The 23,970-nt window shown below is 36.4% G+C and overlaps 1 protein-coding gene across 4 annotated transcripts in view; it reads left to right on the forward strand.

The window, feature by feature from the left end:
- Window positions 1–23,970, forward strand: part of MAP4K3 (mitogen-activated protein kinase kinase kinase kinase 3) — a 204,703-nt gene that overhangs the window by 94,705 nt on the left and 86,028 nt on the right. For all 4 annotated transcript variants that reach the window (XR_006200872.1, XM_042933181.1, XM_042933182.1 and 1 more), the window contains exons 3-4: window positions 11,241–11,331; window positions 23,742–23,806. Coding sequence is in view for 3 of the 4 variants with exons in the window: in XM_042933181.1 (XP_042789115.1) it covers window positions 11,241–11,331; window positions 23,742–23,806 (156 nt within the window). In the remaining variant the exon portion in view is untranslated. The remainder of the gene's footprint in view (window positions 1–11,240; window positions 11,332–23,741; window positions 23,807–23,970) is intronic.

A 23,970-nucleotide genomic window follows, 5' to 3' on the forward strand; every position in this document is an offset into this window, starting at 1 on the left:
CACCAGTCAGGATATTTTAATCTTCCACTGTTTAGTTTCAGCAAGGAAATTTCTTGATCCTATTGAACTCAAGTTCAGAGTTGATTTGTAACCATTTATGCAAATGTAAGTGATACTTACTTTAAACATTGTTAATCAGAAACACTTATTAAAAGATGGCCAAACAAAAAATAAACTATAAGTTATTTTCATTAGATCATCTATTTGAAGAGTCATTTTCTTATTTGCAGTCCTTAAAAATACCAATACTGCTATCATCATTCATTTTTTCATTTATATTGGAATATCTAGAAATCCTTGGAACTATTAGATACTTCCTTTATATTTCTGTGTGGTTTTAATTTGTAATTTGAGTATTCTCCCCAAAACTAAGAATTGGGTACTAGTTCTGTGGTTTGCAAAAAATATTTTACAATTTTATATTGTAATTACTTAAAGTCATTTTCTTATCTCTTTAAAATTAGCCATTAGATTTCATGGTAGTTTAGGATAGTAATTGGATTTCAGTATTTCCTGGTACCCTGATGGTTTGGGACAGTAGTTGACAGCTTGTTTAAGAGAATAACAGTTCTGGGAAGAGAGCCATAGATTACTGAAATACTATTAATTCCATTTATTATTTCTGTAATATGAAATGGAGTTTTATAAATTATGTATTTTGAATGGTACCATAAATCAAATTAAAAGGCATCTCAAAACAGGAACCCTCTTGCACTGTTGGTGGGAATGCAAATTGGTGCAGCCGCTCTGGAAAGCAGTGTGGAGGTTCCTCAGAAAATTAAAAATAGACCTACCCTATGACCCAGCAATAGCACTGCTAGGAATTTATCCAAGGGATACAGGAGTACGATGCATAGGGGCACTTGTACCCCAATGTTTATAGCAGCACTCTCAACAATAGCCAAATTATGGAAAGAGCCTAAATGTCCATCAACTGATGAATGGATAAAGAAATTGTGGTTTATATACACAATGGAATACTACGTGGCAATGAGAAAAAATGAAATATGGCCTTTTGTAGCAACGTGGATGGAACTGGAGAGTGTGATGCTAAGTGAAATAAGCCATACAGAGAAAGACAGATACCATATGGTTTCACTCTTATGTGGATCCTGAGAAACGTAACAGAAACCCATGGGGGAGGGGAAGGAAAAAAAAAAAAAAAAGAGGTTAGAGTGGGAGAGAGCCAAAGCATAAGAGACTGTTAAAAACTGAGAACAGACTGAGGGTTGATGGGGGGTGGGAGGGAGGGCAGGGTGGGTGATGGGTATTGAAGAGGGCACCTTTTGGGATGAGCACTGGGTGTTGTATGGAAACTAATTTGACAGTAAATTTCATATATTAAAAAATAAAAAAATAATAAAAAAATAATAAAAAATTTCTTTATCAAAAAAAAAAGGCATCTCAAAACTGGTTATAAAATACATGTAGCATGGATGGACATTGCCATTTCTCTGTTTAACAATTCTTTTTTAATGTTTGTTTACATTTAAGAGAGAGAGAGAGAGAGAGAGAGAAAGAGCGCAAGCAGGGGAGGGGCAGAGAAAGAGGGAGACACAGAATCCGAATCCAGGCTCTGAGCCATCAGCACAGAGCCCAGTGCGAGGCTCGAATTCACTAACCATGAGATCATGACCTGAGCTTAAGTCGGATGCTTAACCAACTAAGCCACCCAGGCACCTCTCTCTGTGTTTAAAATAGAATGGAAGCAGGAATGTTTATGAGTGAAGTACCCATAAGATGGACATGGGAAATCGTACTTCTTTCCCATAATCTAAGTTTAAATTTTCTTTCTGGCCGTAGAACATTGTGTGTGCATGTGTGTGCATGCGTGTGGTTAAAAAATACCAAACCAAACAAAAAAACCACAGATTTAGCTTCTTAACAAATTTTTAAGTGTATATACAGCATTAACTATAAGCACAATCTTGTACAGCAGATCTCTAGAACGTTTTCATCTTGCATGATTAAAACTCTATACCTGTTGGGGTGCCTGGACACCTCAGTTGGTGGAGTGTCTTACTCTTGATTTTGGCTCGGGTCGTGATCCCAGAGTTGTGCAATCGAGCCCCATATTGGGCTCCATGCTGAGCGTGGAGTCTGCTTAAAATTCTCTTTCTCTCTCCCTCTCCTCTACCCTACTCATGCTCACTCTCTCTAAGAAAAATAAATACAAATAAATAAATAAATACCCAGAAGTTGTATTGCTGGATCATATGGTAGCTCTGTTTGTTCCTTTTGTGAGGAACCTGTTTCCTGTTTTCCGTAGCAGCTGCATCATTTTACATTCCTATCAACAGTTTACAAGTGTTCAGATTTCTCTACATTCTCACCAACCTTTCTTTCCTTTTCTTTTTCCTTTTCTATTCTCCCTCCCTTTCTTTTCTCTTTTTCTTTTTTTCTTTTTATTTCTTTCTGTTTCTCTTTCCTTCTCTTTCTCGCTTTCTCTTTCTCTCTTTCGATAATGGCCATCCCAACAGCTGTGAGTTGATATCTCATTGTGGCTTTGATTTGCATTTCCTTGATGCTTAATGGTGTTGAGCATTTTTCATGTATCTGTGGGCCATTTGTACATATTTTTTAGAGAAATATCTATTCAAGTCCTTTGCCCATTTTTTAATCAGGGTGTTTTGGTTTTTTGGAATGTTTTGCTTTTCAGTTATGGGAGTTCCATATGTATTATGGATATTAACCCCTTATCAGATACCTGGCTTACAAATATTTTCTCCCATTCTGTAGTTTGCATTTTCACTCTGTTGATTGTTTTCTTTGCTGTGCGAGAAGTTTTTTAGTTTGATGTAGTCCCACTTGTCTATTTTTGCCTTTGTTGCTTGTTCTTTTTGTGTCATATCCAAGAAATCGTTGCCAAGACCAGTGTTATGAAGTTTTCCTCCAATGTTTTCTTGTAGAAGTTTTACATTTTCAGGTCTTGAGTTTAAGTCTTTAATCCATTTTGAGTTGCTTTTTGTGTATGGTGTAAGATAAGGGTCCAATTTCATTTTTCTGCATGTGGATATCCAGTTTTTCCAGCACCATTTATTGGAGAGATTATTCTATCCCCATTCAGTAGTCGTCATGCCCTTGTTGAAAATCAGTTGACCATACATGTGTGGGTTTATTTCTGGGCTGTCTGTTCTGTTCCATTGGTCTATATGTTTGTGTTTATGCCACTACTGCCCTATTTTAATTACTATAGCTTTGTAGCATGTTTGAAATCAAGAAATGTGAGGTCTCCAGCTTGGTTCTTTTTTCTCATGATTGTTTTGGATATTCAGGATCCTTTGTGGTTGTTTCATATGACTTTTAGGGTTGTGTTTTTCTATTTTGCAAAACTAAACAAAACAAAAGCCACTGGATTTCTATAAGGATTGCGTTGAATCTGTAGATCACTTTGGCTAGTATGGACACTTTAACAATATAAAGTCTTCCAGTCTATAATATGGACTTTATTTATGTCTTTAGTTTTTAGTATACAAGCCTTCCACCTCATTGGTTAGGTTTATTTCCAACTATTTTATTCTTTTTGATGAGATTGTAATTGAGGTTTTTCTTGATTTTCTTTTTGGATTATTTATTGCTCCAGTATGTAGACACAACTAATTTTTGTATGTTAATTTTATATTCTGCAATGTTGCTGAATTTTTTAATGCTTATAGTTGTCTGTTTTTTGGAGTCTTTAGGGTTTTTTACTTATAAGATCATGTCATCTGCAAACAGAGATAGTTTTACTTGTTCCTTTCCAATTTGGATGCTTTTTATTTCTTTTCCTTATCACTCTGGCAGAAGACATTTAACATGATCCAGGGTAGACAAAGAATCAAAAAAAGGTGAGAATTCTTCTGGACATATCCATTCTTAAATAAGAGCTACTTATTTTAAAGTAATACCAATTACAAAATGGTTCTCCCATGTTTTTCTTTTCTGATGAATATAATTTTAAATTTTTTTATGTTCAGAAAAAGATTTGGTTGGTATTTTGGTTGGTGTATTACATTAATTCAGGGATTAATTCAAGAGACAGTTGCCATCTTTACTATAATAAAGTCTTCTCTTCAAAAGTGAAGTGTCTTTCCATTCTTTAAAAATGTTTATTTATTTTGAGGCCGGTAGGGGGGGGCAGATAGAGAATCCAAAGCAGGCTCCAGGCTGGCAACGCTGAGCCTGACACAGGGCTTGAACCCATGAACCGCGAGATCATGGCCTGCGCCAAAATCAGGAGTCAGACGCTTAATTGACCGAGCCACCCAGGCACCCCATCTTTCCATTTGTTTAGATCTTTTATCTCCCAAAATACTTTATTTATGGCCTACACATTTTGATGCTTATCCTTAGATATATAATTTGATTTGATGTATTCTAATTTGTTAATTTAAGCATTTTAAAAAATTGTTTCTGGTTGTTTTTTCAGTTGATTTTTATTTGCTTGCTTTCTGGGAACATATCATATATACTAATAATGATAATTTTGTATTTTTACTATTTATCCACCTATTTTTTTCTGTTGTGGATTTCAGTTTCTTAGTACTTCTAGAATAATTCATTGAATCATTCATATTCAGTGCCCCTATTATGTGTTAGGAGACACAGTGACTAAGTAGACATATAGTATGTTAGATATGGCAAGTGCTACAGAGAAAACTAAGGGCAGTAATGTACTGTAAGAGCAGTTGTAGAGTTGTGATTGTGGGTTGCTATTTTGTATAGGGGTATCAGAGAAGGTCTCACCTTGAAGGCAACAGATGAGTAGAGCCTTGAAAGAAGTGAGGAAGCAAGCCGTCTGGGTTAAGAGAGCACTTTAGGTAGTCTGAATAGAAGGTGTAAAGGCTGAGAGTCAGGAGCTCATTTATGCTATTCAGGGAAAAAAGCAAGGGAGACAGTGTGGCTGAAGCCGAGTGAAGGGGGAGAATAGTAGGAGAAATAATGTAAAATTACAAATAACAAATCATACTGGGAGATAATAGTAACGAACATTTGTGAAGCCTCGTTCTAAGCATTGAAGTATTCTTTCATCTAATCCTTCCAATAAGAGAATTAGAGGGAGACACTGTTATCTCCATTTTATGAGGAACCTGAATTCAGAAAAAGAATATGAATGAATTTGCCCAAGATCATACAGCCAGAAAGCTGTGAAATCAGGTTTCATAAATCAGTATTTTGATTCCAAAGTACATGTCCCTAATTATGACACTGTGCTAAACATGGTGAGTCCAGTAGCAAAGTATAGATTTGATGTTATAGAAATAAAGGAATTACTTAAGGTTTGAGTTTAAACTATTATAGTTATTATAGTACAGATTTCACGTCCCCTGGAAGTTTCTTAAAGTCAAGGAAAGTATTGCTCATTTCTGGAACTCTACCTATAGTTTCTAAGCACATTCTCACTTGTATCATATTTGCTGCTCAGTGTATGGTGGTTGTTGAATGTATTCTCAAGAAACACCATCTAAAGAGAATAACTGGGGGCACCTGGGTGGCTCAGTCAGTTGAGCATCTGTTGATTTGGGCTTAGGTCATGATCACAGGGTCATGGGGTTGAGCCCTACCTACATCGGGCTCCAGACTGAGCATGGAGCCTGCTTAAGATTCTCTCCCTCTCTCTCTCTGCCCCTCTCCCCCTTAAAAAAAAAAAAAAAAACAAAACTACTCATCTTTATCCAACTGTAAAGTGTTAGGTATTTTTACAAACGAGATATCTAGATCTAGATCTAGATCTAGATATAGATATAGATATAGATATGTATAAATATATATATCTATATATATAAAGACATATATCTATATCTATGTCTATATATATATATAAGATATAGATATAGATATAAGATATATATATCTATATAAGATATATATATATAATTTCACAAATGTATATATGTACGTGTATGTATGTATATATATACATATATGTGCGTATATGTACATATACACACACACACAAACACCTCATTACAGAGTTCTACACTAGAAGGTAAATCGTATCTATAACAAGTTGAGAAAACTTGTTTTTGAAATCTTAAAAAAATGATAATTAAAAGTATTTTAAATTCTAACTTGCTGTGTTAAATGTTGATAATGCAGAGAATTATTTTATTATAATGACACTTGTCAAGACATTTCTGGAAAACCATCACAACTTATTAGGATTGTGAAGATGTCAAACACTTGGAAGAAAGACATAAAGATGACTGAAGGAAAATAAGAAAACAAAGAAACAAAATAGGATACAGGAAACAAAGTAAGAACACCAAGGGAAATTGAGGATGCCTTGTAAACTTGTGTTTACTTCACAGGGGGCAGAACTAGGGAAATAGAATACACAGTTTACAGATAGACTAAGACTTGGTTCTTTGAAAACACGAACATACTTGTCTCTTGGTTCACTTCCCAATGCAAGATAATCCTTAAATTTTCCTGGTTTGATTTTCAGATAAACTGTGCTTCCGTTTAGTGTGAAGGGACATGTCAACTGCCTTCATATAACGACTTGGATGGAATTAGATCCATAAGCTGTTACACAGACCAAATGACATTGCTACCTCTTAACCAATAGTTCCATTTTTTCCATGTTTTATTTTTTTGCATTTATTTATTTTATTTTATTTTATTTTATTTTATTTATTTTTAATATAACTTATTGTCAAATTGGTTTCCATACAATACCCACTGCTCATCCCAGCAGGTGCCCTCCTCAATGCCCATCACCCACTTTCCTCTTTCCCTCACCCCCCATCAACCCTCAAATGGATAAAGAAGATGTGGTTTATATATACAATGGAATACTACTTGGCAATGAGAAAGAATGAAATCTGGCCATTTGTAGCAATGTGGATGGAACTGGAGAGTATTATGCTAAGTGAAATAGTTCCATTTTGACAGTTTCACAATATTTATCTGAACAACAATATTTGTATAATTATATTACTGAATTCTTATTACAGTTTTACAAAAAAGTAAGTAGTTTATTAATTCAAAATGCTTGTGTTAATGTACTTTATAAAACATACACAGTTGACACTAGTGAAAATAACGAGGCATACCAAAAAAGCAGTTAGTTGGATATTTGACTTAAGTACTATTTTGTCAAAGAAAAAGTAAAGAATTTTATGAAATTTTGGAAATACAGTGATTGTTAGTTTGTATCTAAAAGGCAAGGAGGTATTAGGGATTCTGTATTTTCTTGTAGTTTTCAGGGAAAGACCCACCTCCATGGCATTGAAGTCTCCTTGTTTGTTCTCACACATCTGACTAAATATAGCTGTTTACAGGAAAGCATTGTATACCAAATAGAAATGTCTATAATCTGGTTCATTGTTATCTGTCATTGTATCTGTTCTTTATTAAATGGAAGAACTGAGTCTTTTTTTGTTAAAAAAAAAAAAAGTTTGTTAAAACTCTAAAACATTTGTGAAGCACCTACTACAGTTTGGACAACGTTTTTCATAAATGGATGGTAATAATTCTATCAGCTTAGAATAATGTTGACTACTGTAATAACTAAACTAGAACATATGAATGGCTTAACATAATCAAGTTTATGTAATAGTTCAGTGCAGATGTTCAAGTTGTTGGATGACTTTCTTCCTTTTAGTGACTCAGGGACCCAGACTTCTTGCAATTCCTGGGGCCTCACAGTGTCATGTAGTTTGCTGATAGGGAAATAAATCGTGCAACAAGGACACATTACTTTTGCTCAGTTTCCATTGGCAAGAACTAGTCCTTAGGCGCATCAGTGTTCACTGTGAAGGAAGTGTCATCTTTGACTAGATGATTGTCTCTCACCAGTAACTTCTACACTGCGGAAGGAGTACACAGATTGAGAATGGCTAGCCAGCTCTGCCACAGTAATAATGTTGATAGTAATAATGTGTTAATTTCCTGTGGCTGCTGTAACAACTTACTACCAAATTGACGGCTTGAAAAGCACACCTTAAAGCACACCTTTTTCTCTTAGAGTTCTGGAATTCTGAAATCCAGAGTGTGTTTCACTGGGTCAAGAGCCAAGTGTCAACAGGGCTGCACTCTCTCTGGAGACCTTAAGGGAGAATCTCTTTGCTTGCCTTTTCCAGCTTCTAGAGCCATATTCCTTGCACTCCTTAATTCTTGGCCTCTTCCTTCATCTTCAAACCATAGCAACTTGCTTCTTGGCCTTCTTATAGTCAAGTCTCCCTCTTCTTCCCTCTTACAAGGACACTTGTGATTCCATTTAGATGATCCAGAGAATTCAGGGTAATTTCCCCATCTCAAGATCCTTAATTTCATCACACTTGTAAAAACCCTTTTGCCGTATACGGTCATATTGACAAGTTTTAGGGATTAGAACCCTTCTAGGGCCATTATTCAGCCTCCTGCAAATAGTTAACATTTATTGAACACACTGTGCGTCATGTTTATGTAGAGAAATTTTCATGTCTTAGTTTCTGTTTTTCTGCCTGTTTATTCATGATCCGGTCTACTTACAGGTTTGCCTGTTTTTCTGTTATGGTTTTCTTTTCTTTTCTTTCCTTTTTTTTTCTTTTCTTTTCTTTTCTTTTCTTTTCTTTTCTTTTCTTTTCTTTTCTTTTCTTTTCTTCTCCCTTCTCCCTTCTCCCTTCTCCCTTCTCCCTTCTCCCTTCTCCCTTCTCCCTTCTCCCTTCTCCCTTCTCCCTTCTCCCTTTTCCCTTTTCCCTTTTCCTTGTCTTTTCTTTCTCTGCCATTTTTTGGAAAATATATTCCTTACTTCAGTGTCTAAAAATTTTACATAAAATCCTAGACTCTCAGAATTGGAAAGAATCTGTAGAAATTGTCTGGTATAACCATCCCAGTCTACAGTATCCAATTAAGTGTGCTAGGATTTGGGATGGGGGTGCCTGTTAATTTATTATTTGAAATATAGTTCTCTGGAGCTTTGATGAAAGCGCTTTAAATCTACTGTAAGGCTTCTTTGGATTACTGCTGCATTAAACTCTGTTTTCTTTTTTTTCCTACCCAAATCACCCTTTTTCAGTTACCTTTAAAAATCGAATTGTGCATTTTTTTTTACTCCCCCCCCCCCAAAATGTTGAATTTAACTCAGCCATTCTCCTAAGCACATAGAAATGACTTGATAAGAAAAAAGGAAGCATTTTGGGTTAACACCAGTTTCTGGGAAAGAGGGTAGTTGAAGACTTAAAGCCATTCACAGGTTTTTGTAAAATACGAGAGTAGCAAATAAGCAATTAATTATATAAAACATGGTAATAACTGGTTGAAATTAAACCAAAAGCAGCATTCTTGATTTAGTGTCAGCTTGTAGAGGAATTATGTGGTATTACAGATTCATTCAGGCAACAGTTCTATTGATCACATATTAGTTGCTATGGATACAAAGATGACTAAGACATAATCTTGTTCCAGAGGATGTGATATTCTAGTGAGAACGTAGACATGCACTGATGCAGTGTCATAAGGGCTATGATATGTGCAAAGATCACCATAGAAGATGTGATACAGTTGTGAGTAACAGAAACCACAACTCAGGGTAGCTTAAACAATACAAACAGGGAATTTATTGATCACGTGCAGGTATATCTGAAGCTTACAGAGTCAGATGAGGCTAGCTGCGGTGGCTCAGGCAAGCCTTCTTCCTTCCCCTGTTTTCCTGTTTCTCCTCAATGCTTTCTACAGATCAACTTTATTCTAAAGCTATCTCCCTTTGAGGTTGTAGAATGACTACCACCAGAACAACAGCTGTTATCCTCTGACCATCAAACTAGATCAACTTTGATCTCGTGTAAGCCCTTCACTGCTTTGGGGAAATGCGTAATTGAGAGGCAGGTGAAAAAGCAAAATTTAGAACTTTCAAAGTATTTAATATGTGCCCGAAATTTGGTATTAGTTTTATTTGGCTTTATTATTTCTAATTAGATTTTTAATTTATTGTTGCAAATTGGATTTTTCTTAATATGATGAATATCAGGAATTCTTGATGGGGAATAAAGTCAGAAGAGAATCCTAGTTCAGTGATTTTCTTCTGAAAATTTGGAAGCATAAAAGTTTTCTGTTCTCCCTTTGGAGATCTTTGATTTTGTATTTACTTCATTGCAGAAATTAAGAATCTGACATACTGCCTTTTGTCTTTTATTTCTTCCCTTGTAACTGGGACAGTAGAGTGGGTTTTGACATTGGGTTCAAATGGTTCATGGCTAGGCTACTTCAAGTCTCAATTAGGTTTACAGTAGGAAACTGCCAAGGCAAGAAATGTCAGGGCTTGCCATAATGACCTCATACTTACAGTTTGAGCTGTAATTTAGGGAATCTGTTTCTTACTTTGCCACTAATATACATTGAAAATGAGGCTGTTCATAGTATATAAAGCTTTTAAAAACTCAAAGTAGTGCAAAGCTACTTTCATGTAGATGTAAGGACTACCATTTGTTCCTTCTACCTGGTCCCTGGTTCACCACATTTGCATTCACTGCAGTTCTCTTTCTGTCACAAGTGTTCATTCAGGAGCCATACCATGCAACACTGCTATAGGATTGCCAGATCTTATTTTGGAGAATTTGGGCAAGAAGGGAGTAGAAGGAGATTATTTGCTAATAGTCTGACCAGGCTAAATACAATTCCATTCTGCATCCGAATATGGCTGGAACAAGGCAGTTGAATATAGGAGAAGCCTGTGTATGTGGGCCATCTGGTAACCCAGTGCTGCTAGAGGGTGGCTCTCTCAGCCAAGAGCCTGTGGAGGTATATTTGACACTCTTGGTGCATAAGGGTTCCTGCCCTAACTTAAAAAGAACTACTTCCTTGTGCTATCATTATAGTAAATGTTATTTGGTAATAAAGGAAAAAAGCTGTGTATGTTTTCTAGTGAATTATATGATGATTATGTCCAGTGTGTAATAGTAATAATAACAAATGTTTATATAGCACTTACTCTGTACCAGGCACCATTCTAAGCATTTTACGCAAATTAGCCCATTTAATTTTTCCAACAGTCTTAGGACAAATTATTACTATTTTTATCCCCATTTTGCAGAGGAAGAAATTGGCACAGGTCAAGTAACTTGCTCAAATTAACACAGCTTAGTAAGGGACAGAGTTAGTATTTGAATCTAGATAGTCTGGGACCTGAGTTCACACTTTTAATCACTGTACTTTTTGTTAACTAAAGACTGAAAGTGTAATTAAATATAACATCAGTAACATTATTATGTTTTGAAACAAATTGACATTTTGAAACTTACCTACTAAATATTCGACATGCTTGTTTTTTATTCTAGGAGAAGATTTTGCAGTTGTACAGCAAGAAATTATTATGATGAAAGACTGTAAACACCCAAATATTGTTGCTTATTTTGGAAGCTATCTCAGGTACATTTTTGTTTCCCATCACCTAATACATTTAACAAAATAAAGTTAGCTCTAATAGCATGCTTTGTAGTTTTCTTCATGCTTTGAAGATAGGATATTTTTGTGTGAATGAAATTTTTATTTCTGACCTGTTTATGTTCATTCTGTAATCAATATCATAGTCTGATTTGTCTCTTGTACTCTTGGGAATTCTGGATGTGGTTTCAGTGAAGAAACTTGCAAGTAAAAATGAACTTTTATGGTTAATCTTTGCGTGGTAGACCAGAGATCTAAATATGCCATTCTGTTGCCCCTTACTCACAGACTTGGGTATATTTAGAAAGTCAGGAGCATCTCTAACTGCTAGGTTTTTATTAGAAACTTTTTCTTTCTTTTATGCTTCTAGCTCAGGGTATTGCATCATCCCTTCCCTTCATTTTGTCCAAAGGACTAGGAACTATAATTATTTCACTAACTTCTTATTTTCCCAGGTTGTAAAGTAAACTTACACTGTGAATTGCAGTCTCTTGCTTTGGTCTGGCAGGACCACGCTGGGTTCCCCAGGTCATAGTCCATAGGGGTTGACCTCAAGGTCAAATACTGTTTTTCCATTTACTTCTCTGTGCAGTTGTGAGCTGAACTCTGTGACTGACTTGTTTTTAAGGTTCCTTCCAAAAGGAGGATTGACGAATGTTCTCTTCCTTATGTATTAAAAAACCCTTAATGTTTTATTCTGGTGGATGTACTGTGGGATATATAAGGAAGTAGCTTATCCCAGCTTCCATTGTCATATGACCCAGGTATTAAAAAAAACACTTCTCTCTTGATGTAGGCACAGCATATGGAAAAGACAGGGCAGTTCTGCCCCCTCTTTCCAGCTTGCGAAAAGCCAACCAAACCAGCTCTTCTTGATTCTAACCACTCTTGAACAGTTTTGATTGCCCCATCTTCATTAAGGTTGAAGAGTAGGTTTAGTGGAGACGTTAGTTTATGTAGGGACAGATACTACGACCAGGTCAATGACTATTATATATTTTGAATGAGTTCTATAACAGCCAATTTAAAACCACTTTAATGGTAAGTGGTTCAAATAATACCTAACACAATTTCTGGTTCAGTTTTTATTTTATGGACAGACCCAACACAGACAATTACTGTATCAGGTCAAAGAAACAATCTCTTAAAACTCAGTTAAGTTTGTGATAAAAATAATTGATTGCTGCTAATACGTTAAAATCATCACTTCAGGACAATTCGTTTTATTACTGTTGTTGCTCCTAACAAAATGACCTACTTATACTCAATTGGGAGAAGCATCACAAAATACTTTTCCCCCCAAGGGCAAACAGGTCTTTGGTCTAAGAGTTTTTCTCAAACATGGTCTGAGTCGTCAGGAACTATGGGACCATTCAAAGGCTAACCTATTATTCTGGGATAGCCCCATCCATTTATATGGCACCTTGGTCTTTCTGCCATCAAGACAATAGCATCTTTGGTGGTTAAGAGTTCTGGAGTGAGATCGTTTGGATTGGTTGAGTCCTGACTCCATCATTTATTAACTGTGTGCCTCACAGCAAATTACTTAACTACTCTGAGCCTCCATTTCCTCATCTATAAAATAGGAATAATAATAATAGATACAAGATGTGATAGCTACAAGGATAATGAGTAAACACATGTAGTGTTTCCAACAGTGATTAAAATAAAATAAATGCTCCATAAACATTAACTCCTATTAACTACTACTATTGCTGCTGTTACTATTACTATTTCTTAACTATTTTTAAGTGTTATCATGTTAGTGCCTCATTTGATCTTTTCAGCAACACTGTTACCAGTATTTCTCTATGGTAGATACTATTTCCATTTTACAAATAAGATGCTTGAGAGAGTTCAACATCAAGTAATTAGTTTACAGTCCAATTTCAAGTTATTGACAGTAAGGTTCTACGTTCTTTCTGTAATATTGTGTTCATAGATCACATGACTTTTGACTTAGCCCTTTTGCCTCCTTGCCAAAAGAGCTGACCAAATAAACTTCCACCCCCACTCCCTCAGGTCCCTCCCATTGCCCCCCAAAAATCCTAACACTAAACTGGACATTTGACTGTGTTACTTAGGCAAGAGTCTTCCCACACAGGTTAGGCAGCAAAACATTTGTTCTTGTTACCCCCAAAAGGTGAATTACTTACGAGTTTGTATCCGGTTTTGTTTATAAATCTTGGCTTTGGCTTGCAGCAAAATAGTGCAACTCTTTAGTAACATGTCCATTAACCTTCACTTTTAGACGTACAGGAGAGAGCCAGTTAGATTATGCTTAACAAAAATTGTATTTACTTTAAAATTTTAGGAAATGTGTATTCTGACTATATGTTGAATATCTTTTCTTTTTTAATTTTATTTATTTATTTCGAGAGAGAGTGTGGGGGGTGGGGGTGGTCAGAGAGAGAGAATCCCAAGTAGGGTCCATGCTGTCCGTGCAGAGACCCAGGGCTCTATCTCCGGAACAGTGAGATAATGGCCTGAGCCCAAATCAAGAGTTGGACGCTTAACTGACTGAGCCACCCAGGCTCATGTTTTGTGTATAGCTAGATGAAATTTTTAAAGGGGTTCTTTGCATCCAAATATAAGAATACAAAGAGCAAACTTGCCCCAAAACCAAAGTAAAACAGACAACATTAGAGTCGTTTTTTTCAGTAGAGCTACCTGTGTTAGTAGAGTTGTATGATCTAATATAAGAAACTCTGGTTTAAGTAGATGATTTTATTCTGTAGCTGGCATAGCTGATGAAAGTGATAGAAAAGCAAATGTAGTATAACATAGAACAGCAATTAATCTTCTCTTTCTCTGCCTCTTTTTTTCTATAGAGATTTTTCCCTTCTTCCCTAATTAAAGTCCAGACTCAGTCAAATTTGGAGTGTGAAATACTAATGATTAGACTTGCAGGATGTTAGAGCTGGAAGGGACTAAGAGATCTTGTCACTAGTCCCACTCTTTTTACTGATGAGGAAGTGGGGTGCTGGATCAGTGACTTCGTTAGGTCACCAACTACTCATTGTTGGTGGTGGACTTAAACCAGATACCAGGTATGTACAGGTACCTGGTTGGCTATCTTTTTGGTATTCTATAGTACTCAGCCTAGGAAGGCCAGATTTAGTCTTAAAGGGAACATGGTTTCTTGGATTTCTTCTCATTATTGAATGATTTTACAAAAGGCAGGGAGCTTATTTTTTAAAACTTGATACAAACCCCCTAAAATGCGTACTGTTCTTAGCAACTTTCTTCCTTGTATTTTATTGCCATTATAGCCTATTACAACAAATTTAGACCAAAATAATGAGGAAATTGAGCTAATGTGTTTTACCATTAGTAAATTTCCCCTTCAGGGAATCAGCCTTATCCTATGAATTTACTGAATAGATGACCAGCATGTAATTAAGTTCAGAAGCCTGTTTTGTAACAGGGTAGCCATCCTCATTTCCTGAAGAAATACAGAAACGGAGCTGCTAAAAAACAGAGTATCTTATGTTATTCTTAATAGGACATTCTCTGTTCCTCTCTTCAATATCATTAAAAGTCTATGTTTATTAAGTACTTAAGTACATATACTGTACAATGAGAACTGGATGGACAAAACTTCTCTCTGAAGTTTAAAAAAGTAAATAGTCCTGATTTGGTGTAGATTTTTATTTGTATATTTGTGTGTGTTCCTAAAACAACAGAGTTAAGTAATCATGGACCTATTCTTTAATCCTAGTAGAGCTTAACTATTGCTTCTTTTAAGTAAATAATGACTCTTTAGGTTCCTTCTAAGCATTCCTAGCCCAGCATATCCTTTCATAATATATTTAAAAAATTGAGATACTTCTCTCCAGTTTAAACTCTTAAAGTTGAGGTTGAAAAACAGCAAATGCTCCTCAAAAAATAAGCCAATAGTTGGGGCGCCTGGGTGGCGCAGTCGGTTAAGCGTCCGACTTCAGCTCAGGTCACGATCTCGCGGTCCGTGAGTTCGAGCCCCGCGTCAGGCTCTGGGCTGATGGCTCGGAGCCTGGAGCCTGTTTCCGATTCTGTGTCTCCCTCTCTCTCTGCCCCTCCCCCGTTCATGCTCTGTCTCTCTCTGTCCCAAAAATAAATAAAAAACGTTGAAAAAAAAATTAAAAAAAAAAATAAGCCAATAGATTAGATCCATACAGTAAAAAATACTAATTTGGATCAGAGATTTTAAACCTTTGAAATCAAGAATACTAGTTTCAATGAGCATAATTTATCACATAATAATAACATATTTGTAAATCACCACCATTAACAAAGTGTTTTTACATTTCTTTGGATGTATAGAGTGCTGTATTGGGTTCTAGATATGTAAAGACAGATAAAACATAATCCTTGCCTTTAAGGAGTTTATAATCTAATAGAAGAAATACTCATGAGCAAATAATTGCAACATAGTATGCTAGGTACAATAATAATTTCCACATAAGACGCAAAGTGTAAAGACGGTAGAAAATCTGATTTTGTCAGAGTAAGGGAATCAGAGAAAGCTGTGTGAATGATATGATTCCTAAATGTTGGGTGTTAAAGTGTTAGTAGGCATTTACTGTAGCATCTAATGTGTGGAGAAAATTATAACTTCTGGCAAAGGAAGTGCATGCGTGAAAATACCATGAACTACTCAGGAGGCAACTAATAGTTTCATACTAGAGCTTAAAGGGTAAGTGTGTAGTTGCAGTAGGTAAGGCCATGGAGATTTGGCAAACAAAGGCATCTTTTATCCCTTAATTAGGACCTGTAGGTATTGAGCATACTTGTTAAAGGTTTGAACACAGAGTACAGAGTAGTGTATGTGTGGCGGATGGACCTGGTGTGTGGGGGATTGAGACAGTGAGGATGTTCATTTTATTACAGTGTGAATGTCGTAACCCAGGAAGGAGATGTTTGTCCCTTGAGTTATATCGAAACTGGAAGAAATTTTTTTCTAGAGCTAGAGGTGTGACTGGGGAGGGAACTTAATAACTGGAAATGCTTTTTTGAATGTTCACACTATGGAAATAAAGATTATCGTTAAGTTCATTTTAATTTGTACCTAGCTACCCTCTTTTTTAAAAAAAGGAAACTTTTAATTTTGGAATGTATTAGATTTACATAAAAGTTGCAAAGATAGTACGAAGAGTTCTGTCAGTATTCCCTATTGCTAACATCTTACATAATCATGGTACATTCTTCAAAACTAAGAAATCAACATTGGTACCATACTATTAGCCAAACTAAGGTACTTGCTATTAATTTCACCAGTTTTCCACTAATGTTCCTATTTTGTTTTTAGTTTTCTAGTTATACTGATACAAACATTTGTTTCCTTCAAGTGCAACCAGATTAGTAGTAACAGCAGTTACTTCACATGCTGGCTAGGGTAGTTAGCAATGTCCTGGCCTCTACTAGATGCCAGTAACACCTTCCCAGTTAGGACAACCCGAAATGTCTTTGATAAGCCAAATATGCCTTTGGGGACAAAATCACCCCCATTGAGAACCACTGCTTTAGGAAGAAAATTTGGTGGAACTCTCTTATGAGATGCCTCCTTATACCAGAATTGCTAGGGTGTTTTCTAGGAACATTAGTTCTGAGGGATGCTAGTACATGATTTGAAAACAAGGGGTCTATGGAAAAAATAATTTGGGGAAGTAGTGAACTAAACAAAATTAAAGAAGTTTTCTTTCTTTTTCCTCTTCCCTCTCTCCTCTGCTTTTTTTAAAATCCCATTCTTCCTCCTACCCTTTTTCCACTTCCTAACTTCCTCCATCCCCATTCTTCCTTTCTTCCGTCTCTTCCTTCTCCTCTCTCCACCTGTTCCTCCTTCCCTTCTCCCAGCTACCCCTGCCTCACTGCATGATTTCTTAGAGCCTTTAACATATCCGTGGCATTGTTAATTTCCAAGAGAAGACTATAGTATGTGACATTCCTAAAACTGGTTTCACTGCACATTGATTTTTTTTTTATGGGAAGCATACTTCACATAGGATTGCTGTCTGCTCACCCATTCTTTGGAAATTAGTAGGTTGAACTGGGGTTGTTAGGTATAACTATAGAGAAATAGGTCAGCTTGTATCCCCGAATGCAAAACTACCCCTCATTGTTAAAGGGGAAGTAGATAGATGAATTACCTATAACTTTTTGGAATGCAATAAATTTTGTCTGTTTCAAAATGCACCAAAATATTTTAAATTCAGTTCACATTAAATAAAGTTATCCTATATTAAACAACTAGCAGTTTATTAAACTTTTTATTTTTCACATTGAAAGTTATGATTAGGAGTTGAATTATTTTGCTGAATATACTGGAGTAGTTACTGGGAAATGTTTTGTTCAGCAGGATAACCCACAGTTAAGTACAGGGATCAGCCGACTGCAGTATCGGGGCATGGCCAGCTGTCCCATCCCAGGGAGAATGATTTGGTATGCCAGTTTCTAGCAGACATTCTAGAGCTGTGGATTCTTGGTGATCTTGCTCACATTTTCTTTTGCTTTTTCAATTATGTTATATTTGGGCAAAATATATAAATCCACAAAGTTTAATCAGTTTTAAGTCAGTGATGTGTTACAAAGTGTGGGAAGATTGGGGTGCCTTGGGTGGCTAGTCATTTAAGCACCCATCTTCGGCTCAGGTCATGATCTGGCAGTTTGTGAGTTCAAGCCCTGCTTTGGGCTCTGTGCTGACAGCTCAGAGCCTGGAGCCTGCTTCAGATTCTGGGTCTCTCTCTCTCTCTCTCTCTCTCTCTCTCTCCCTTCCCAGCTCCCGTTCTGTACCTCACTTCCCTTTCCCTCTCCCTCTCTCTCTCTCAAAAATAAAGATTAAAAAAAATTTTTTTTAAAGTATGTTTTAGAAATTGTAAGATTTTTAGCTCAGTGAAATAATTATTAGAATGTTAATTCCTATATATATGCTCTAGTAAACATTGAACTAGAAGATTAAAATTTCCCTCCCTTTACTTATTTTTCTATTCCTTACAGAAAGAAAACTTTACAGAATAAGAGAAAAGAATTACAAGAAAATTTATAGTGATACCTTGAGTATTTACCTTGGTGGTTAATTGTTTCAATTCAGATATCTAGGGACAAAGATTTTAGTATCTATTGGCCTGCATGAAATGGGCCAAGTGAGTCAGGTTCTTTCCTATTAGGCAGATGGCTTGGTAAATGACCAAAAAAGTAGATGCAGATTTGTCTTCGCAAGAGGGGCATTCATGGAACAGATGGAAGTACTTTTTCTAAAAGATTCTGAATATTCAACCTTTCTGATAATACCAGACTTAACTAAATATATTTTAGACATCTTGTAAAGTATATATATAGTATATATAGTTTTTAAATCATTATTTATTTTCCTTTGTAAGTTTGGAAAGTAATTTTACGTAGAATGACTAGAAAATTTGTTTTAAGCAGGATTGGGAAGGGGGATAGACCAGCGTCAAATAGAGGATGGTGTAATACTGAAATATGTAAGAAAGTGGAGAACTAATTTCTTTTGTCCCTTTTCTCTACCGAGGAGAATTGTTTTCCAATTGGAGAGGGTAGGAAAATCATTATGAAGAAGGGATTGAAGCAGGAGTTAGATGAGGAGATAATTGTAGAGCAACTAGATACTTTAAATGAATCTGAGCTTTGAGACTTATATAAAAATCATATCTAATTACAGTGAAAAGTTATCAGATGGGATTGTTATCCACTATCAGTGAGTGTCTTTTGACAGATAGAAGAGGTACCAAAAGATTAGTGGTCAGCAATGACCAATTTGCAAAGGAAAGGAAAAGGAAATTTCTGGAAAATTGTTAACCTTGTTGTCCATCATCAGCCCCAGCAAACCTCTAGAATAAATTATTAATCAGATAATTAGTAAACATTCATAAGAAAGAAGTGGTGATTACCGTGACTTTAGTAAGAAGTCATCAGTCCCATCTCTCTCTCTTTTTTAAATGTTTATTTTGAGAGAGAGTATGAGCAGGGGAGGGGCAGAGAGGGAGGACAGAGGATCTGAAGCAGGTTCCAAGCTGACAGCACAGAGCGCAATGTGGGGCTCAGACTCACAAACCATGAGATCACGACCTGAGCTGAAGTCTGATGCTTAACCAACTGAGCCACCCAGGTGCCCCTCTTTTTTTTCCCCCCTTAAAAAAGAAAATGCCAATTTTATGTGTTTATAGCGTCACTGAGTTCCAGGAGCAACTTAAGGTGACTTACAAAAATAGACTACAAGATGAATTATAACAAAAGGAATAGGAAATTGCTTACATTTATTGGGCTTATATTCTAGGCCCTTTTCTAAGCAGTTTACATGTTACTTTATTCTGAGCAGACCCAGAACAACCATTCACCCAGTTTTTCTAAGATATGTCAGAACCCCTGCTACTTGTCCTGTAAATGCTTGTGTCAAGTATTTTACATGAAAGATTCATTTAGGACAGATGTGAAAATATTTTAGAGCAGTGGTTCCCAAACATTTTGCTATTAGAACCCCTTTTATTTTACACTCTGAAAACTTACTGAGTACCACAAAGAGCTTTTGTTTATGTGAGATTTAACAAATAAGGACAAAGTCCTATGCATAGTTTTAATGAACCAGATAAACAAATGTGAAGCTGGAGAATCATCTGACTCCTTTTTAACATGAAAAAGATCCAGAGGCTTTAGTTAACTTCAAACTGAAAATCAGAGGTTTTAGAGCAGTTGCTAAGAACCTGAAGATAGCCTTTAGCCCAGTTAATAGAAATATAAGTGTTCAAATAAAGGAGATAATTGTTGATTCTCAAGGGTAATTAGACTTCTCCCTGTGTAGCAATCACCAGCCATAAATGCCTTCATCCTTTTGGATAAGACATCCATCTGCCAGCCCCGGGCATGTGTTCTGAGAATTAGTAAAACCAGACCACTGGGCAGCTAGCTCATACTTTACCATCCACTGTCATGCCTCAGTTTCATTGGTCTGTGGACCACCTGTGAATTTTAGATACTAGAGTGACTTCAGATTTCTTCTTCCGGTCCTCACTATGTCAGCTTTGCCTCTAAAATCATGGTATTTTTTTCACTGTGTACTGATGTTCATGCTCGGATCCTTGTGTTCCCTGTTACATGCTGCATGGTGCATCGTACTCAACCAAGTCCACTCTCCTTTGTAGGTCTGGTTAATTTCTCACCACCACCATGTGTGATCTATGATAACAACTCCACTTTTTTAATGTTTATTTATTTTAGAGACAGAGAGACAGAGCACGGGTGGGGTCAGGGCAGAGAGAGAGGGGGAGACAGAATCTGAAACAGGCTCCAGGCTCTGAGCTGTCAGCACAGAGCCCAACACAGGGCTGAAACCTACGAACCATGAGATTGTGACCTGAGCTGAAGTCAGACACTCAACCAGCTGAGCCACCCAGGCGCCCCGGCAACTCCACTTTTTATGCAACACTTAGAATAGTACTTGATTCTGGATGCTACATTTTAAAAGACACTGACAAAGTAGAGACCATCCAGATGAAGGTAACTGAACTGAGGAGTTTATAAACCAAGCATTGTTTTAGTGTCACCCCACCTATTCTAGCTTCCTTTCCTGCCATTGTCTCTTCAGGTAGTCTGCGTTTGATTCACATTAAATTACCCATAGTCTTTCTTTCAAATTTTCATTCTCTGAGCAGGCCCCTTCCCTGTCTCTCGGTGATGAATTCCTACTTTAACTTCAAGACACAACAAATGATATCTCCTCCCTAAAATTTCCCTTGACTTTCCTAGATATTCTTACCTCTGGGTTCTCACAGAATGTTATTCATGCCTGGATTGTGTACTTAATCAAATTACAGTCTAATCCAGGGATCAGCACACCTTTTCTGCAAAGAACCATATGGTAGATATTTTAGGCTTTGTCTGTTTCTCTGTCACAGCTACTCAATTACGCTGCTTTAGTACAAAAGTAGCCATAAGTGAGTGTCATTGTGTTTCAATCAAACTTTATGTGGACACTAAAATTTGAACTTTGTATAATTGTCATGTGTCAAGAAAAATTCTTCTTTTGATTTTTGCCCCCAACCATTAAAAAATATAAAAACCGAAGCAGTAAAGAGTATCCAATGGAAAAAAGACAGTCTCTTCAGCAAATGGTACTCAAAGAACTGGACAGCGACATGCCGAAGAATAAAACTAGACCACTTTCTTACCCGTAACACAAAAATTAATTCAAAATGGATGAAAGACCTAAATGTGAGACAAGAAACCATCAAAATCCTACAGGAGAAAACAGGCAGCAACCTCTTTGACTTCGGCCATAGCAACTTCTTACTTGACATGTCTCCAGAGGCAAGGGAAATAAAAGCAAAAATGAACTATTGGGACCTCATCAAGATAAAAAGCTTCTGCACAGCATAGAAAACAGCCAACAAAACTAAAAGGCAACCAACAGAATGGGAGAAGATATTTGCAAATGACATATCCTATAAAGGGTTAGTATCCAAAATCTATAAAGAACTTAGCAAACTCAACACCCAAAAAACCAAATAATCCAATGAGGAAATGGGCAAAATTCAGGAATTGACACTTTTCCAAAGAGGACATCCAGGCGGCTAACAGATACATGAAAAGATGCTCAACATCACTCATCAGCAGGGAAATACAAATCAAAATCACAATGAGATACCACCTCACAGTTGTCAGAATGGCTAACATTAACAACTCAGGCAACATCAGATGTTGGCGAGGATGAGGAGAAAGGGAAACCCTTTTGCACTGTTGGTGGAAATGCAAACTGGTGCAGCCATTCTGGAAAACAGTGTGGAGGTTCCTCAAAAAATTAAAAGTAGAACTACCCTACGACCCAGCATTGCACCAATAGATATTTATCCAAAGGCTACAAAAATGCCTATTTGAAGGAGCACATGCACCCCAATGTTTATGGCAGTGCTGTCAACAGTAGCCAAAGTATGGAAAGAGGCCAAATGTCCATTGGCTGATGAATGGATAAAGAAGATGTGTGTGTGTACACGCACGCACACACACACACACACACACACACACACAGGAATATTGGCCATCAAAAATGAAATCTTGCCATTTGCAACAGCATGGATGGAAGTAGAGTGTATTATGCTAAGCGAAATAAGTCATGGGAAGACAAATACATGATTTCACTCATGTGGAATTTGAGAAACTTAACAGATGAACATAGGGGAAGGGGAGGAAAAATAAGATAAAAACGGAGAGGGAGGCAAACCATAGGAGACTCTTAAATACAGAGAACAAACTGAGGGTTGCTGGAGGAGAGGTGGGTGGGGGATGGGTTAAATGGGTGATGGGCATTAAGGAGGGCATATGTTGGGATGAGTACTGGGTGTCTGTCATATGTAAGAGATGAATCACTGGTTTCTACTCCTGAAGCTAAGACTGTGCTGTATGTTAACTAACTTGAATTTAAATTAAAACACGCACATATATATACACACATATATTCATATACATACATATAGATGTGTGTGTATACACATAAACCATTCTTAGTTCCTGGGCTGTACAAATCAGACAGTAGGCTAGATTCGGCCCACTGGCCAGAGTTGCTGACTCTTGATCTAATCAATTTGTTTATTTTTTTCAGTCACTCTTGTATTCATTCATTTATGAAATACTCATTTGCTGGCTCTTCTAAGCACTGTGAATGCAGTGGGGAGAGAGACAGACATGTTAAAGTAGAATCTTCTGTGTTCAACTGAGCTTGCTGGGTTCAGAGACTTTCTATTCCATCTCTGCCCCCTGAGAATAGTATATTTCCTGGTACATTTTGAGATGAAGTTGTGAATGATTGAACAAGGAATAAGCTATTAAATCTTTGCTAATTATTTCTCTTGTGACTGTGATTATGATATCTTAATTGAGTGTGAGAGGGAAATGCTATGTAAAGACAGGTAAGTGATAAATTTTAACAGATTGTTTTGGAAAGACCTTTGTTTACTAGATGTGATGGTAAAATTTGCATTTTGTCTGTTTTGTTGATGATAGCACTATTAATGTGATATGCTTTGAGATGTATTGCCATTCTGTGATGAATCTTCTACATAGTTTTTGGTCTGAACATTTTAATTAACATTTAACTTCTATAATACTGTCTTGGGGTAGGTAGGTAAACTGGGAGGGGGAGGGAAAGTTTTTAACTAGAGGGAATTTCGTTTGGATGTGTCTGACATTTTTATATCCTACAAATGGTCTATTTTAAGGGTTAAAACCTTGGATTGAGTTATAACAACACATTACATTAATTCTTTTACTCACAGAGATTAACTAGCTTTTTTTCTTAGCACGTTGAATTTATGTGGTTTTTCAAGGTTATAGCATACAACCTTAAAATACTTGTTACCTCAATCATTTTCATCATGAAAATGTGATACATGTTTATATTCTCTTTATAGGCGAGATAAACTTTGGATATGCATGGAGTTTTGTGGAGGTGGTTCTTTACAGGATATTTATCATGGTAAGACAAAAGTTATGTTTTATAGAGATTAAGTAGAGTTTCTTAAAATATAGTTATTATATTAAAGCATTAATGTTTTCAGGAGAGAAAACTAATGTTTTATTAGTATTTAGATATGTAAAAGAATGTAAGATATATATGGATGAAAGGAGCATTTGCTTTAT

The sequence above is a fragment of the Panthera leo genome, chromosome A3 (genome assembly GCF_018350215.1).
Source record: "Panthera leo isolate Ple1 chromosome A3, P.leo_Ple1_pat1.1, whole genome shotgun sequence".
Classification (NCBI taxonomy): Eukaryota; Metazoa; Chordata; class Mammalia; order Carnivora; family Felidae; genus Panthera; species Panthera leo.